Genomic DNA, 14,429 nt, shown 5'->3' on the forward strand with positions numbered 1-14,429 from the left:
TGCCGTGAGAGCTGCAGGGGTTAAGAAGCTGTGGCTTTGTGAGTGACAGTACTGGCTGTCACAACCCTCTGCCCACATGTTCCTCTGCCACGTTTGTGGTGACTGCTGGAAACTTATTTTACTTTGTGACTGAGGCAAGCAAGAAGCCTGTGGGGAGCTCAGCTCACCATCAGTGAGCAAAACAACACCATGGCAAACTTAATACCCTATGAGAGCATGAATCTGCCTTGTGTCCAGGCTGCAGCTCCTGCTTCTCAAGGAGACTCTATCCCTCAGGAGATGGCTCCAGGATGAGATGTGAAATCAGGCAACTTCATCCCTATTTGCTCCCACAGCTTTCCTTGAAATAGATGCACAAATCCATTAGCACATGCCCTGAAGTTCTTCGATTTGCTGCCATTGTACTACAGTAGAATAGAATATAGATACGTGTTGTAGTCAGCGGTAACATGTTGCATTTTATACGGATTTTAGTAATTTTTTTGATACAGTTGTTTACTTTGTTTAGTTAGTGTAGAATTTGAGGCTTTGGAGGTTTTAAATAGTTACACCCAAACTTTGGAATGTGGCCTGAACCATGACTCCCTTTGTTAAGTATTGCACCCACTGATGCTTTTTTGTGTTGTGATTGATACTTGCAGAATTCATAACACCAATGTTCATCTGAAAAATGAAAAAAAATTAAAATTAATTATCCTCTTCCTGGTTGTTATAATGCAATTTTTATAGAAGATGGATTTTTTCCACTTTGAAAGGAAAAAGATTTAACTCAGTTGTTCCCTCCTAACGTGTTGGTAATGTATTTTAATACCTTAGAGTAGGAGTCAATGGGATGATTAAGTTTGAAAAACATTTTAGCTACCTGTTTTATTTAAATCTTTAGAACGTTTTGTATCACTCCTTTGTAGAATATCTCTGTTAGCTAGAGAATGGGAAATGATTATTTGAATAAATCCTCAACTACTCTGGTGGCTTTCATCAACCCAGCTTGAGTTTTCATTGCTAATCAGCCATTTTATTGACTTTAATTAGAAACAATAATATCAAAACTAGGACAGAGCAAGACTCCACTGACAATGAAGTACAACACTTGCATAGAAGGGTGGAGGACCCAGGCTGATGAGATCTTTAAGCCTGGAGCAGATGACGTGTATGGCTCTGAGTAACTCTTCATGTCCTTTGTCTCAGTTTTCCCGTGTTCTCCTGCCATCTGTAGACTAACAATCCAGTGTCTAGCTCTGCTGAGAGGTTTAACAAACAAACTTCTGGGTGATCGCCAGATAATTAGGGTATATGGGTCACTTTGATGTTAATTACTCGAGTGTGCCTGGATCCTATTCAAGCAGAGGGGATGACCTGGGAAGGATCCTTGTCCCATCTTCTGTTTTGTGCCGCTGAAGCTGGAGCAGAGGCTGTGGCAGGGGGCGAGCAGGTCCTGGAGCGTGGCAGGAGGGTGCTGTGCACATGCAGCCTCGCGGGCATCGTGGATCCCTGCCCTTTGGAAGTTGCAGCGAGAGAAGCTGCTGCATTGCTTCACTCTGACTGGCTGCAGGGGGAAGTTGGCACTTCCCAGTCCCTGTCTGGGAACTTAGACAGCTTTCTTTTTTTTTTTAATTTATGTATTTATTTTTGGCTGCTTACAAAAGGAAGTACAGTCCCATCTCGTCGCAGCATGAGCCCAAACCTCAGCACTCAGCACACCAGCTCTGCTGCCCAGGCCTGAGCCTCACGTACTGCTACAAAAGTCTTTGTTAAGATGCAGCTTTTCTCATCTGCCTTTCCCCAGAGGGCAAGCAGAAATGGCCTGTGGGGAGTCTTTAAAACCTCATTTTTCTGGGTAAAATTCAGCCCCTTCTGCTGCCTTTTCAACAGAAATGTATATTTTCATTGGGCAGAATACAAACCACCAGACAACAGTAATGGAGCATTATTTTTGCACTGAGATTAAAACCCAGATATTTCTGTCCAACTCTGACAAGTATTTTTTAACACAGTCTACCTAGCTCAAGGATTTAAAATATGCTGCCTCTTGTCCCCACTGCTGAGCATCTGTACCTCATTCTCATCATTAGGTGCTCTGAGCTTCCAGCTTCTCCAAAACTAGAAACATTGGGCTGGTATTTTGAATCATTGCCTGTGTATGTGATTTTGTGCACAGGGCCAGAGCATCTTTCAAAATACAAATTTCAGCATCCCTGAACAATCCCATTCATGTTCAGGTCAATCACTGCAGCTAACTGGTGCATCCTGGCAGCTGAGCAAAGTCACCTGCTTATTTCAGTGGAGCAGGCAGGTCCTCCATGCTCAAAATTAATATAGTCATGCCAGGACAGAGTGGAATTAAATCAGATGGCTCACTTTATTAACTTTTTCCCTTCCTAAGAGAAAGGACAATGGATAGATAAACTCCTGGGCTTCAGGGTCACCTTGCTGAGGGTTTCTCCCTCTCTACTGACATTGTGGGTTCTTTTGTGTTTTGGTTAGAAGTTACTGTTTCTAGATTTTCTTGCAATCTAGATTTTAGTATGTGTATGGCAGGGAGGAGTTGGTGGATTATGGTGCAGGGGAGCACCCTGTGTTGAAGTGTTACATGCTGTATTCATTTAGCATGGCCAAAGATGAGATTTGGCACAAGTCACTGTTCAGCTTAACTCGTCCCTGCAGATATTGCCAGAGTAATCAATGCACGTGTTGTATTTTGGGGTGTCAGCAAGGGCACCATGAAAATGAATCCCTCCCCCTCTGCCATGTTGGTAGTGTATTTTTATGGCTTACAGTAGAAATCACTGGGGTGATGAAGTTTTGAGAAACATCTTTGCTCCCTGTGTGTACTGGTGCGGTTTAGTGCTTAGCCCTGAGTCACAGGAACCAGCTTCTGCCTCCAGTTGTGTCACTATTGTGTGGTGTGACCTTGGCATTGGTTGTAAGCTGACTGTGCAGGGATTGCATCTTCTTGATTAATAGCCTTGTTCAGAGTTATATGCCCTTGGTTCAACAGCACAAATAAGTCTTTATTACCTCGGTAGCAGCGTGGAGTCCTGGCTCAGAAAAAGAGCACAATCCATTCCTGGCTTGGGAACCATCAGCACAATTAATTCTATTTGGATTGCACCATAAAAGTTGCCAGTAAGGCAGAGACGCTGAGGCCTACAAACATTGCATGAGTTTAATTAAAAGAATGATTTGAAGTAGCTTTGGGTACAGATACTTATTACTTCTCGATTGGTTCCTCTTACTTCCTCTGTAATGAAATGTCAATGAACTCAAACAAAATGAGCTTTCATTCTGCATGGCAGAAAGCTCCCAAAGGTGGCTGCTTCTGGAGACTGTTTTAGTAGTGTGTGAAGTAAAGGTGAAAGGGGGGAAGGTTCTGCCTTCCTGGCTGTTCATAGGGCAGAGAACACAAGGGTGGCCTGTGCAGCAGTGAGCCACCTCCATCCGTGCAGAGGATGGCTGTGTCCCAGCAGCACTTCCAGGTACTGCTTTGGTGTCCAAAGGGACTCCTGGGACCCTGTAGCTAAAAGTGGCTGGGCCCTTCACTGGGCTGGGGTGAGAAAGCTCAGTGTTTGCAGGATGGGGCCCTGGTTTTTGATGCGTTTCAGTGTGTTGGAAGGAGTACTGTGGGTATTCTCTTGGCCTCCACATTAAGCTCTCAAATTTTCCCAGAGAACTGGGCAGAGGGAAATACAGTCACAGAAAGGGAGCAATTAATTAAGCAGCTCTGTGCCTTCTTGTGGTGTCAACCCCGGCAGCGCCTGTGAACTGCATAAATGCACTCAGGCTTGCTGTCCAGAGCTCTGATCTGGGCAAAGCTGACTGCAAAAGGACTCGTTTCAAAGCCTCTCTTGTGTTCTTTGGTAGCACGTACGAGGAGAGTGTTACAGACATTACTGCTCTGCCTGTAATGGCTAGGGAAAAAGGCTCAACAGATTAGTCTGCTTTTTTTTTTCCTCTCCTGTGTGTATGCTTTTGTTGGAGATGAGGAATTAGCACTACTGATTTTTTTTTTTAAAGACTCGTGAGTGCCCACAACCCAAACTGACCTAGGCACTTTTGGTGACTTAGACAGAATTTTCAAGTTATTTTTAAATGCTGGAAGTCTTGCAGAGGTCTGGGAATGTTAAATGATTGATTATTTGCATCATAGAGCATAGGAGTCACAGCACTGCACTGAGGCTCCATTGTGCTAGGTGCTGAATGCACATAGAACAAAATGACTGGATTTGCTCTCAGTACCATGAAATCGGAGCAGAGGCAACTCCCATCCCTCTTTTCTGGTATATCTGTGCATGCTCAGTGTGCTACAGCAGTAACAAATCACAGATATGTTTTTTATAGCAGATGAAGTACAAATAAAGACTTGATTTGTATAATGGGCATTTGCTTAACATCTTGAATGGCAGGGCACAGTAAACAATATATAAATGCCTGGATGGAAAATAATTGTTCATGCACAGAGCTGATAACAGTGACTAACAGTGTACTTTCAGCTGTGTTTCTCTGTTATGTCCAGGCCTCTGGTCAGCGCTACAGTGCTGTTACCAGATGACTTGTATTTACTGGGCTCCTTTGATCGCTTTGCCAGTGTGACATCTGGCTAGTTTCCCTTTGCCAGGGTCCCAGGATCCTGGGGAAGTTCTCACAGTTACTCGTATCTGTCCTTTCCCTTTACAGTTAGCCTGAGAAGTGAATGATTCCTCCCCTCCCTGCAGGTGGGGGTTTATTTGATGGGGAGGGGGGCTAGGGGTGAGTGTTGTTTTTCCCTTTTTTCAAGGGTCAGACAAACTCAGCCTCAGACCAGTGATGTTAGGTTTACAGGCTATCACAAGGCCCTTATATTTACTGTCACCTTGGGGTAGTCCAGAGAGTCACAGTGGTAATGGTTTGTTTTGTAAACATAGGTGGTTGGTTCTCTGTGTGCAAGAGCTGAGGAGACAGAAATTGGTTCCTGTGGGAGTTGTTCTGCACTTGCCCTCCCTAAATGCTGTCTTGGGCACAGAGAGGCTTTATTCTTCCAGTACAAAATTGATCTCTGACTATGAAGTGTTTGACCATGGCTGACATCTTGGAGCAATAAGAGGGTGGGTTTTTTTTTTTATTTCTGATTACTTTTAGGTATCTTGCAGGCAGCAAGCCCCTTGGAACATGAGTAACTAGTCATGATGCTTGGGCTGCTGATCAGTAGGAAATAAGTGCAGTTCAAAGTGCTCTTGGTAGCCTGTGTTGCTGGAGACTGTCCTGCCCCAGTAACCTACAGTAACTGAAGTGTCAGTGTCTGTGCATGGACAGGCACTGAGAAACATCTCTCCCTGAAGCCAGGCTGTTGCTCTGTGGGAAAGGATCTCATGCAAGCCAGCTAGTGTCACACTTCAGTTTTCAGTGTTACTTTGAGGCCTTCATGTCAGTGAGACATTAGAGACCTGCACATCATACTGAGCAGACCTGAATGAGTACTTACAGCAATTGTAAGCTTTTCACAATATTTTCATCTCATGTCTGATCCTGGCAAACTGAACTTGTGACTAAACTCATTTATTTAGAAAAAATTCTTTCTTTAACTGAAAATATTTCAAATTGAAATATTTTAGCAAAACCCTGAAACATGGGGGCAGGTAGAGCAAGAACCTGCCTCTAACTCCTGTTTCCCACTGCAGGCCAACCTCCACAACCTGGAAAACAAAAACTTTTGACTGGTTCTGCCTTAAACATAGGATGATTTTGACTGCATGACTCACTGTTTTGTATTTGTTGTTTGTATTGCTATAGCAGTTGAGGCTCTTAAACTTTGGATCGGAGACCTTGTTGTGCCAGGTGCTGTTAGGAGCATGGGAAAAAAAACAAAGAAGGCCATGTGAGGAAGAACATGAATTTCTGCATAACTCAAGACAACAGGTGGCTACAGATGGGGGATCACAAGAAGCTGATGAAATAATAGTGAATGACCTGTGCAGTGAGTAATAGTCTTGGTACATCACTTATCTAAACATTGCTGAGGTTTTGTAGATGCTACAGCGAAGGGCAGTTTGAAGGAGAATAATGGAGTAACAGAAGTTTACAGTAACATCTCAGCAAGTGAGAAAGGCAGCAGAGGGAATAGTGGCATGCTGAAAATGATGCTTGAAGGAAGATGTTTGCTGCAAAATCTGGTTAGTTGGTTGCGGATGCTGTGGTCATATATGAGAGAGGACAGATACAAGAGCAAAGTGCAGATGGAAAGTGTGTTTTTTGGAGGAAGGAAAACAGAGTCATGGGGAAAAGAAACCTACAGGCAGGCTATATATTCAGAGTTTTGACCTGAAACTTTTGGAGTGTTTGCTATTAGCAACTCAAGGAAAAAGAAAGTACTGTTTCTTTGGATCATAACCTTTAACCAACACGTGACATGAGGGAACAGATGAGTGAAGCAGAATGCGTGTGTTCCTTTATTTGTAGCACAGATGTCTCCATAAGGGATGAAGGAAAAGTGCTGCTTTTTGTAGTGTTGTTTATTTAAACTTCAGTTGAACAAAATTAGCCTGTTCAGAAACTTCAGTGAACGTCCTTTTTAAGTTGAAAGCTTGCAGAGCAAGATGCAAGTCAAATGCCAGCCCCAGCAATTAGCATGCATCCTTTCAGGAGTGTCAAACTGTGCTTAATCTCTTCTGATCGGGTTCTTTTTCTCCTACATGCTGTCTGCAGCTAAAAATAACACCAAGTTAAAGATGTACCAAAGTTAGCAGCTGCCCAGTTCATGGTTTTTCTGAAGCAGCTTGCTCTCTTCCCCAGTCATGGTTTTTCTTCCCATGAAGCATGAGAGGAAACATAGATATGTCACAGCATGTATTTGGGAAGCTCTCACTCGCTTGAGGGTGTCCAGGAGCTCATGTGCTCATAGATCACAGTGTAAAAGGTATTGCTTGAAGTGCAGCTTCCCACATAAAATCAAAAATGTGTGTTGGTGTTTGATAGGAAGGTTTCTCATGAAGGAAGTGGAATCACAGCATGACATGACTGTAGAATAAGAGAGGATGTATTTAAATAGACTCCCCAGAAGGTGGTTGGAGAAATGGCTTCATAATAGGAAGTGCATTGGCTGCTTCAGCATTAAGTGCTCTCCCCATGTGTTGTCTGCAGTAGGGACCCCTCTCAGCTGAGCTATTTTTAGCTGTGTGGAAGAGCCCAGTTCTTTATCTCCATGGCTCTCTGAGCAATGAACTTCTGTCGTACCACTAGAGGGGGACTGCACACCGTACACCTCCCGTCCTGCTGGGCCTCACCCCTCAGTGCCCACCAGCCCAGCAGCTCCAGCTGCACGGCCCACTCTGCTCTGGTGAGCACTGGGGTCTCACAGCACCTGTGAAGGTCAGGCATTGCAGGCAAAGAAGTGTAAAGGCATGTGGATGAGGATAGCATGATTGGTATAGTATCTACATGCTTCTCTAGTTATCCAGTTCTGCAGAATGTTGTGTTTTATTCCCACACACTCACAAAAAGTGTCCTGAGCATGACTTGTGTTCAGAGAAAGCTGAATAGTATGTTTGTGCAACATCTCTGAGTCACAAGGTGTGAATAACCTCTCTCCACGCCTGGATGAAGGAACGTAACAGCAGCTTATTCAGCAGCGCCATCAAACTGGTCAAAGATGAAATGGAAACATGATTGTTTCTAGATGCTGGGAGAAAAGTGAGGGCTTTAGGTGCAACAGATCTAGTTGTGTGCTGGACCTGACCTGGCCTGTTCCCTGCTGCTTTGCAGGGCTTTTACTCACGTGTTCACCTTTGGCCCGACGTTCCGAGCGGAAAACTCGCAGAGTCGCCGGCATCTGGCAGAGTTCTACATGGTGGAGGCTGAGCTGTCCTTCACTGAAAGCCTTCAGGACATCATGCAGGTGGGCACTCCAGATGTCTATGCAGGACTGGTACCAGTGTTACTTCCTCCTGTGGTCCCTGCCCTCAGCTGGGGTCACAGCTCCTCGCACCCTGCGAGAACCAAGTAGAGGTTGCATGGGTATTTCCCAAGGAGGAGAGTTTGCTTCCTTTGGATAGAAAGATATAGGTGCACACAGCCCTCATCTGAATGGAAGATCCACAATTGCTGTATTGCCAGGGAATGTAAATGTGCTTGACTAGTGCTAATGAGTGGCACTCTTCCTTTCAAAATGTTCAGCACCTTTCCACTGAGGGAGCAGTGTTTAAGTAGTGTGCTCTGTAAAGGCCTCCTTGAAATCTGCATTGAAATCTGAAGAAGAAACAACAGTTTCTGGCATACACTGTTCACTGTGGCTTTAGCAGGAGACTGGAGATAATCCTTCATCAGCTGGTTTTTGATTTTTAAGGATTGACCTCTCAGATGCAGTTTAACCACATGATGGATGCCTATACACCTTACTAGTCTCAGCATAAGCCAGTTTATACCTAGTAGGACTTGTATGTAAACATACACACACACTCTCATTTATCAGATAGGCTCTGTAGAAAGTGATTGAAAAAATAACCTTATAAAGAAAAACACCTGAGGCACTGGCTGCAGATTTATAAAATAACATCCAGGTGGTGGTTTCTTCAGCATGGGTCATAAACAGTGCTGAAGCAGCAGAGCCTGAGAGCACAGTTGGTGTGCTCTGTGTGTTGCTTCTGAATCTGGGATGTCTGCATGACACTGGGCTGTGTGGACTGATCTATTGGGAGTCTGTGCTCCATCATGAATAGCATCCTCCTCTTTCTTTTGTCTCTCCTTTTCTCCATAGCTTTGTGTATTCTTAGAGCACAGCCTGTGCATATGTACACACCTTAATCCCTGAGCCCCCTTGTTTCTCTAGGTAATTAGGAGTCAATTGAATTCTTCACTACTTTTATCTAGTATAGTAAGCAGGGTCTTCTGTTGAGTGGTGTTCGAGCCCTTCAACACAGAATCAACATACCTCTTGCGGAAAACCTTAACTTCCTGGTTTTGAAGTATAAACAGCCAGTTCAGACAATTCAGAGAATTAAATTTGAGAACTGTTCTGGAATTTGTAAGGCTTTTATTTGTAGAGAAAGGAGGAACTTTCCCTCTCAATGTTTGCCTTTGTTGTTGCTAAGTATCTTGTGAAATTTCAGCTTGTGCTCTCTGTAAATCTTCCCTCTGTCTCAAAGTCTTTGACAAGCACCTTTCCCTATAACAGAAAGTCTCCTAGCAGCCATTATTTTGCATTTCTCATAGTGAGTATGTATTGCAGCAGGCTTAATTTTGTGGTGTTCTTACTTGGGGAAGTGGAGTTCCCACTTTGTTTATTTTTAAACCTTTGAGCAATCTCTCTTACAACAAACCAAACAAAAAACCTCAATCAACAGAAAACCCTGCTAGTTCCTCTAAAACCTAAGTGTCTCTCCTGGTGTAACTGACCTAAATCCAGTGTTCTCTTATGTATCTGCCCATCGGGTATTTTGTCTGTTTGTTTTCATCTGCAAGTTCTTTATTCAGTGAAAAACACCCAGTTGAAAGCCTTCAGGGCTCTTGGCCAGGGCTATTATCTGAACTTTGTCTTCACATAAGGAGCTGCATTGTTAAAAAATTATTTTTAAAATTGCTATTGGACATTTGGACTAAGTATCTCTCACTTGAGCAAGTTACTGTGCTGGGAATGCTCATCTTCTTCAGGGACATCTTGAAGTATTTGGTTATACACCATTAAAGAGCCTTGCTACAAAGATGTGCATGTTTACCATTCACTGGTGAGGCTTGAGATCTTTCAGCCAAAGCTCCAAAAGAAACATAGTTTTCATTATGAAATAAAAGGGAAAAAAGGAGATTTAATAACCAAGCTACATGTATTTGGGAACAAAGGGCCTGAAGTCTTAGAGCAGCGGCCTTTTTTCCCCTCTGTAATTGCACAAAGTAGAGCTCAGTTATTCCTAAATTAGTAGCACAGTTCTTGTGAAGTCTCATGTGTCTTAATCATGCAATCTAAATTTCTGTTCTGTGCCAAAATGTGTTTTAGTGCTACAAAGAAGCTTCTACTCTCACAGTGCTGGTTTCACAATACTTTCTGTGGAAAGTCCCGTGTTCTCAGTGCAGTACTTCATGCTGCATGGCTGGGTGATAGTATTTCTGCTTTAGTGTGCAGGGTATATGTAAGGGTATCTAAGGAGGTACCTCTTTTCTCCTCCAAAATGGATGAGAAAGAGAAGGATTTAGGAAAAGGTCAGACAGACAGGAGAAGAGGTACAGTTGTGGAAGTTTCTGGACCCCCTAGAGCCATCAACCCCCCAGTACCTGAATTGGTGATCCAAGGTCTCCAGTATTACTTGTCCTCTGAGATGCCTGTTATCATTCCCTCCTTCCCTCTTCACTGCTGTGTCATGTAGGTGTATTTGTAGGCCATTATCTTCTATTTTTCATTCCACTGTATCAGCAGTGCAGTATATTTAAAGGATCCCACTTCACTCATGACACTAATGGAGTCTCAAAGAGGCCATGTGATACAGTCGTTATTGAATTTCATCAAAAGCACATACAAAGCCATGGTAAAAAAGGCATTATTTAGGCTGTAAAGTTAGGAAATGCAAGAAGGAAGTTTTCCTGAGGGCATTGTCAGGGGTTTATGCATAGTGTTAGTCTTCCTTAACAAGATTATATCCTAGAATACTGTCTCTTTAAGGGATGGAGAATATTTCTCTTTAAGATGGGGCATGCAATTTAACACTCAGTATTTGAGCTGTGTCCTGAGGGCAGGAGTATTGTCTTCCACTGGTTATGTACTTCATCAAAATTAATTTGCTGTCATTACAGCCTAGTGACATGGAGCATTATTACCTCCATTTTACAGAGGGGAGTTGAGGCATGAAATGAAATCAGGTACTCATTCTGGGTGTCAGCTCTAGAGAGCTTGGATCTAAAACATGTATGTGATTTGATTTCCAGACTAGTTTTCACTCAGCATTCCATCTTTAGTAGCAAGTCTGAGGCCCGTGGGCAGATCTGACTGCAGTCTTGAGGGAGCAAACACTGGTAATCACATGAGAAGGGTTTGTTCTAGGAGTTTTGCACAACACTCTTTAGGGACATTGGGCTATCTGCAGGACTGTAGGTTCCTTGTCTGAAGTAGTATCCAGCTGCCATAGCTCAGGCTTGTTCTCTTCCCTAACTTTTATCAGCATTCAGCTTCAATGGGCAGTGGAGCAGTGGTCTGGCAGACAAGTCTCTTTTCTTGCACAGCAACAGCATCTCTCCAAAACGGGGCCTGAGCTGTTGGTTGTATGCTGAGAGGAGATTTTATGACCAAGATCAGATGTGAATCCTCCTCTCTGTGTGTATGTGCACATGCAGAGTGGGTGTGAACAAGCATGGGGGCAGCAACAGTGGCCCACTGGTGAGTGTTTCATATGTAAGGAGCCTGTGATCTACACTATATCCATATGCATGGCCCAGGTAAATACATACATAAAAATCCTGTTGGCAGGTTGTGTGATTTTTTCTTATGTAATCTTTCTTACTTAATAAAAATGATGATTTGAACCTTTCTTGGAGTGCACAGCACCTTCAATTGCTGCTGCTGACTTTTGCTGCTGTTTTATTGATGATTTGCTCTGTTTCAACTCTGGTCATAATTTTATTTGGGAAGAGGATAAGTTGCAGTATCAAAAGATCCAGGGTAAAATTAAGCAACGGAGCTGCTTCTAATCAAAACTGAGCTGTTAACCATTAAACAACAGAGTTGCCACATGGGGGAAGGCCAGTGTTGATACTGCTGAAGTTTCAAACGTGAACATCAAAAGACAAAGGCTAAAAGGGTTGAGGGAAGGGAGAAAGCTTTAACCTCTGTCCTCCTTGCTTGCCCCCCCTACCAGCACAGTTTCCACACAACCATTGTGAAGCAACCACATTATTGGGCTTTTGGGACATCCAGGGCCCCACCTCTGAGATGAGCCATTTGCTGTGCCTCCAGTGCCTTTCTTCCCCTGTGTAAGTCTCCTGTCAAACATGTATCTTCCAGAATATGTTCAAACCGATCACTTCAGCTATATCTCACACTCCTGTGTTCCCTTAAACCAGCAAGCCAGTGATTTTACTTCTCCACTCATTTTTCTTACAGCCTACTTTGCAGCGCTTCATTATGCTACCTGCTTAAAGACATAAATTCTCAATTTGAGAGGGTTTTTTTCCCTCCTTTTTTTTTTCCATCTACTGTTTGTGCCTAGTACTTGTTTGGCATAAATAAGAGCAGTGAGGAGGCCAGTGTATGACCCACGTGTCTGTCTTTTTTGCCAGGATAAAACCTCAGTCTCAAACCTGGAAATATTTCTCAGATTGTTTTTCCCATACCACCCACATTTTTTTTCCACAAGAGGAAGCTGCTTATGTTGAATGCTGTGGGAACCTAATTGTTACTTTATCGCACAGTGAGGAAAAAAAGTGCTAATTAAACAACATGCCTTTCCAAAACCAGATGATACTTTCATTTTCTAGAAAGAGGAAGCTTAATGTAAAATCCCTGTGTCTCTGCCTGGTGAAACCAGATGAATTGCTAAGAAGTTTTCTAATTTCATTTGCATAAGCCTTTTTCTAGCTACTTTGAAGAAAGTTCAAAGCTGACTGTTTGGTTATTTGCCACTCAGCAGCAGGAATGCTGGCTTTTCATTTCCTCTGTGTTTGAGTACCAGGAGGCGTAAAACTGTTCATCTGCATATGATAATGCTGTTCCCTTATTTGCATCTTCCCTTTTTTTAAAAGGAGAGCCCAGGTTGATGCAGGAGTCTTGAGTCTGAGTTTGGCTCAGAGGAGTACAAATGGACTGCTTTACCAGCTCCACTAGGCTGGTGGCATGCAGAGCTTGTTCACCAGCACAGAGCAATGTTTCAGCAGCTTGGGGCAGGTGTGAAGAGTGTTCATCTAAGCATAAGTTTGAACAACATGTCTGAAATCTCATCTTGGCTATGTCAGTAGCCCAGCTGCTTTGTTTCTGTGCTTGTGTTCCTCTTACCCTGTAAGATCTGGTTCCTTGTAAGGCATAGACCTACTGCTTCTTCTTGAGATCTTTCCACAGGTTCATCTTTCCACAGGCACAGGCTTTGTGGTGTCTAGGGGCTGCTGCTCACCTAGATAGCATTAGTGGAAACTTCAGTTCTCTCAGGTCTGCAATTAATGAAACAGTTGTTACGCTCAAAAAAAAACCCCAAACAACAAAACAAAACAAAAAAAACCCAAAAAAAAAAAAAAAAAAAACAAACCTAAAACTGACCAAAAAAAACCACAACCAACCAGGAATGTGCCAGAACTTTGAGATGCACTTTGTTAGGAAAAACCTTGTCCCATCCCAGGCTGAGATGACATGCAGCCCCAGCTGCATTGCTCTGTTTTGACAAAGAAAATGAGACTAGGAGGGTGATTTTGAATAAGAGGTAGGATGATCAGTTGATACCATAAGTGTCAACTACCTGCTTTGTGCTGGTGTAAGAGTACAGGGAGCCATGGGAACTCTTAGTCTGCACAACAGCAAGTGTCTTCTTGGATGGTCTGCTTTGCTTAGCCAAAAGAAAAAGTGACTCTTAAAACAGGTTGATGAAAATGCAGCAGCATCCCATGTGGGGGCTTTTAATGGCATTTTAATTTCTTAATGAGTGAAGCCCGTTTTACTGGATAAGTATATCCAAATTGGATGATAATGTCATTTAGTTAATCCACATTCGTTTAGGGAAATGGAACCACATCTTTTTAGTTTCTCAAACATCCCTGCATTGATGTGTCCTTTGCTTTAGCTCTCTACTCATCTTGTACATGTTCACTTTGCCCTTACTGCACGGAGTCTCTCTAGCTGAGATCTGTTTGATGGGCTTGCTCTACACATTGCATGTTTATTCTCTTTCCTTCAATTTTGCCTTTTCTAACAACAAAGCATAAATTCAGAATTGTTCATTAAAGGACAGATGCCTCACTAAGAATTAATCTGAAACCAGACCCACAAATGGTTGTAACATGTCTGTGGCTAGCCAGGGTTGTTGCTTGAATATTTTAGTTGTGATTTTTTCTACTGGAGGTACGTGACTGAAGATACTGACTCCATCAGCCAACACTGAAACCCTAAACCCATAGCAAAAATCAAAGCCCCAGTCCTCTTCAGCTACTAAGCAAGCCTGCTAATTAGGAGTATTGGTGAGGTGGTTCCCTCTTATGCAGTCTGGCCATGCAGAAGGACAGAAACCCCTTCTGTACTCTTTGGCTGATGTGTACCATGTTTCATTTATAGTCTGGGACACCAAAGCAATGTTCATTTTTCATGCATTCCTTTTTTCTCTATTAGGTTATGGAAGATCTTTTCAAGACCGTGACAAGCACTGTGCTCTCCAAATGTCCTCGTGATGTTGAGCTTTTTCATAAATACATAGCTCCTGCACAGAAGGTAATGCATGTGACAGGAAAGAACTGCAGTCCTGTCATGTGTTTTGCGGGTTCTTGGCTATAGGAAGAAATTA

General features: G+C 43.1%; 1 protein-coding gene across 1 annotated transcript in view; it reads left to right on the plus strand.

Annotated features, from left to right (window-relative positions):
• Window positions 1–14,429, plus strand: part of NARS2 (asparaginyl-tRNA synthetase 2, mitochondrial) — a 48,634-nt gene that overhangs the window by 21,041 nt on the left and 13,164 nt on the right. Inside the window, exons 7-8 of the mRNA XM_064702007.1 lie at window positions 7,735–7,867; window positions 14,258–14,356. Of these exons, the coding sequence (XP_064558077.1) occupies window positions 7,735–7,867; window positions 14,258–14,356 (232 nt within the window). The remainder of the gene's footprint in view (window positions 1–7,734; window positions 7,868–14,257; window positions 14,357–14,429) is intronic.

Source organism: Zonotrichia leucophrys, chromosome 1 (assembly GCF_028769735.1).
Source record: "Zonotrichia leucophrys gambelii isolate GWCS_2022_RI chromosome 1, RI_Zleu_2.0, whole genome shotgun sequence".
Taxonomy (NCBI): Eukaryota; Metazoa; Chordata; class Aves; order Passeriformes; family Passerellidae; genus Zonotrichia; species Zonotrichia leucophrys.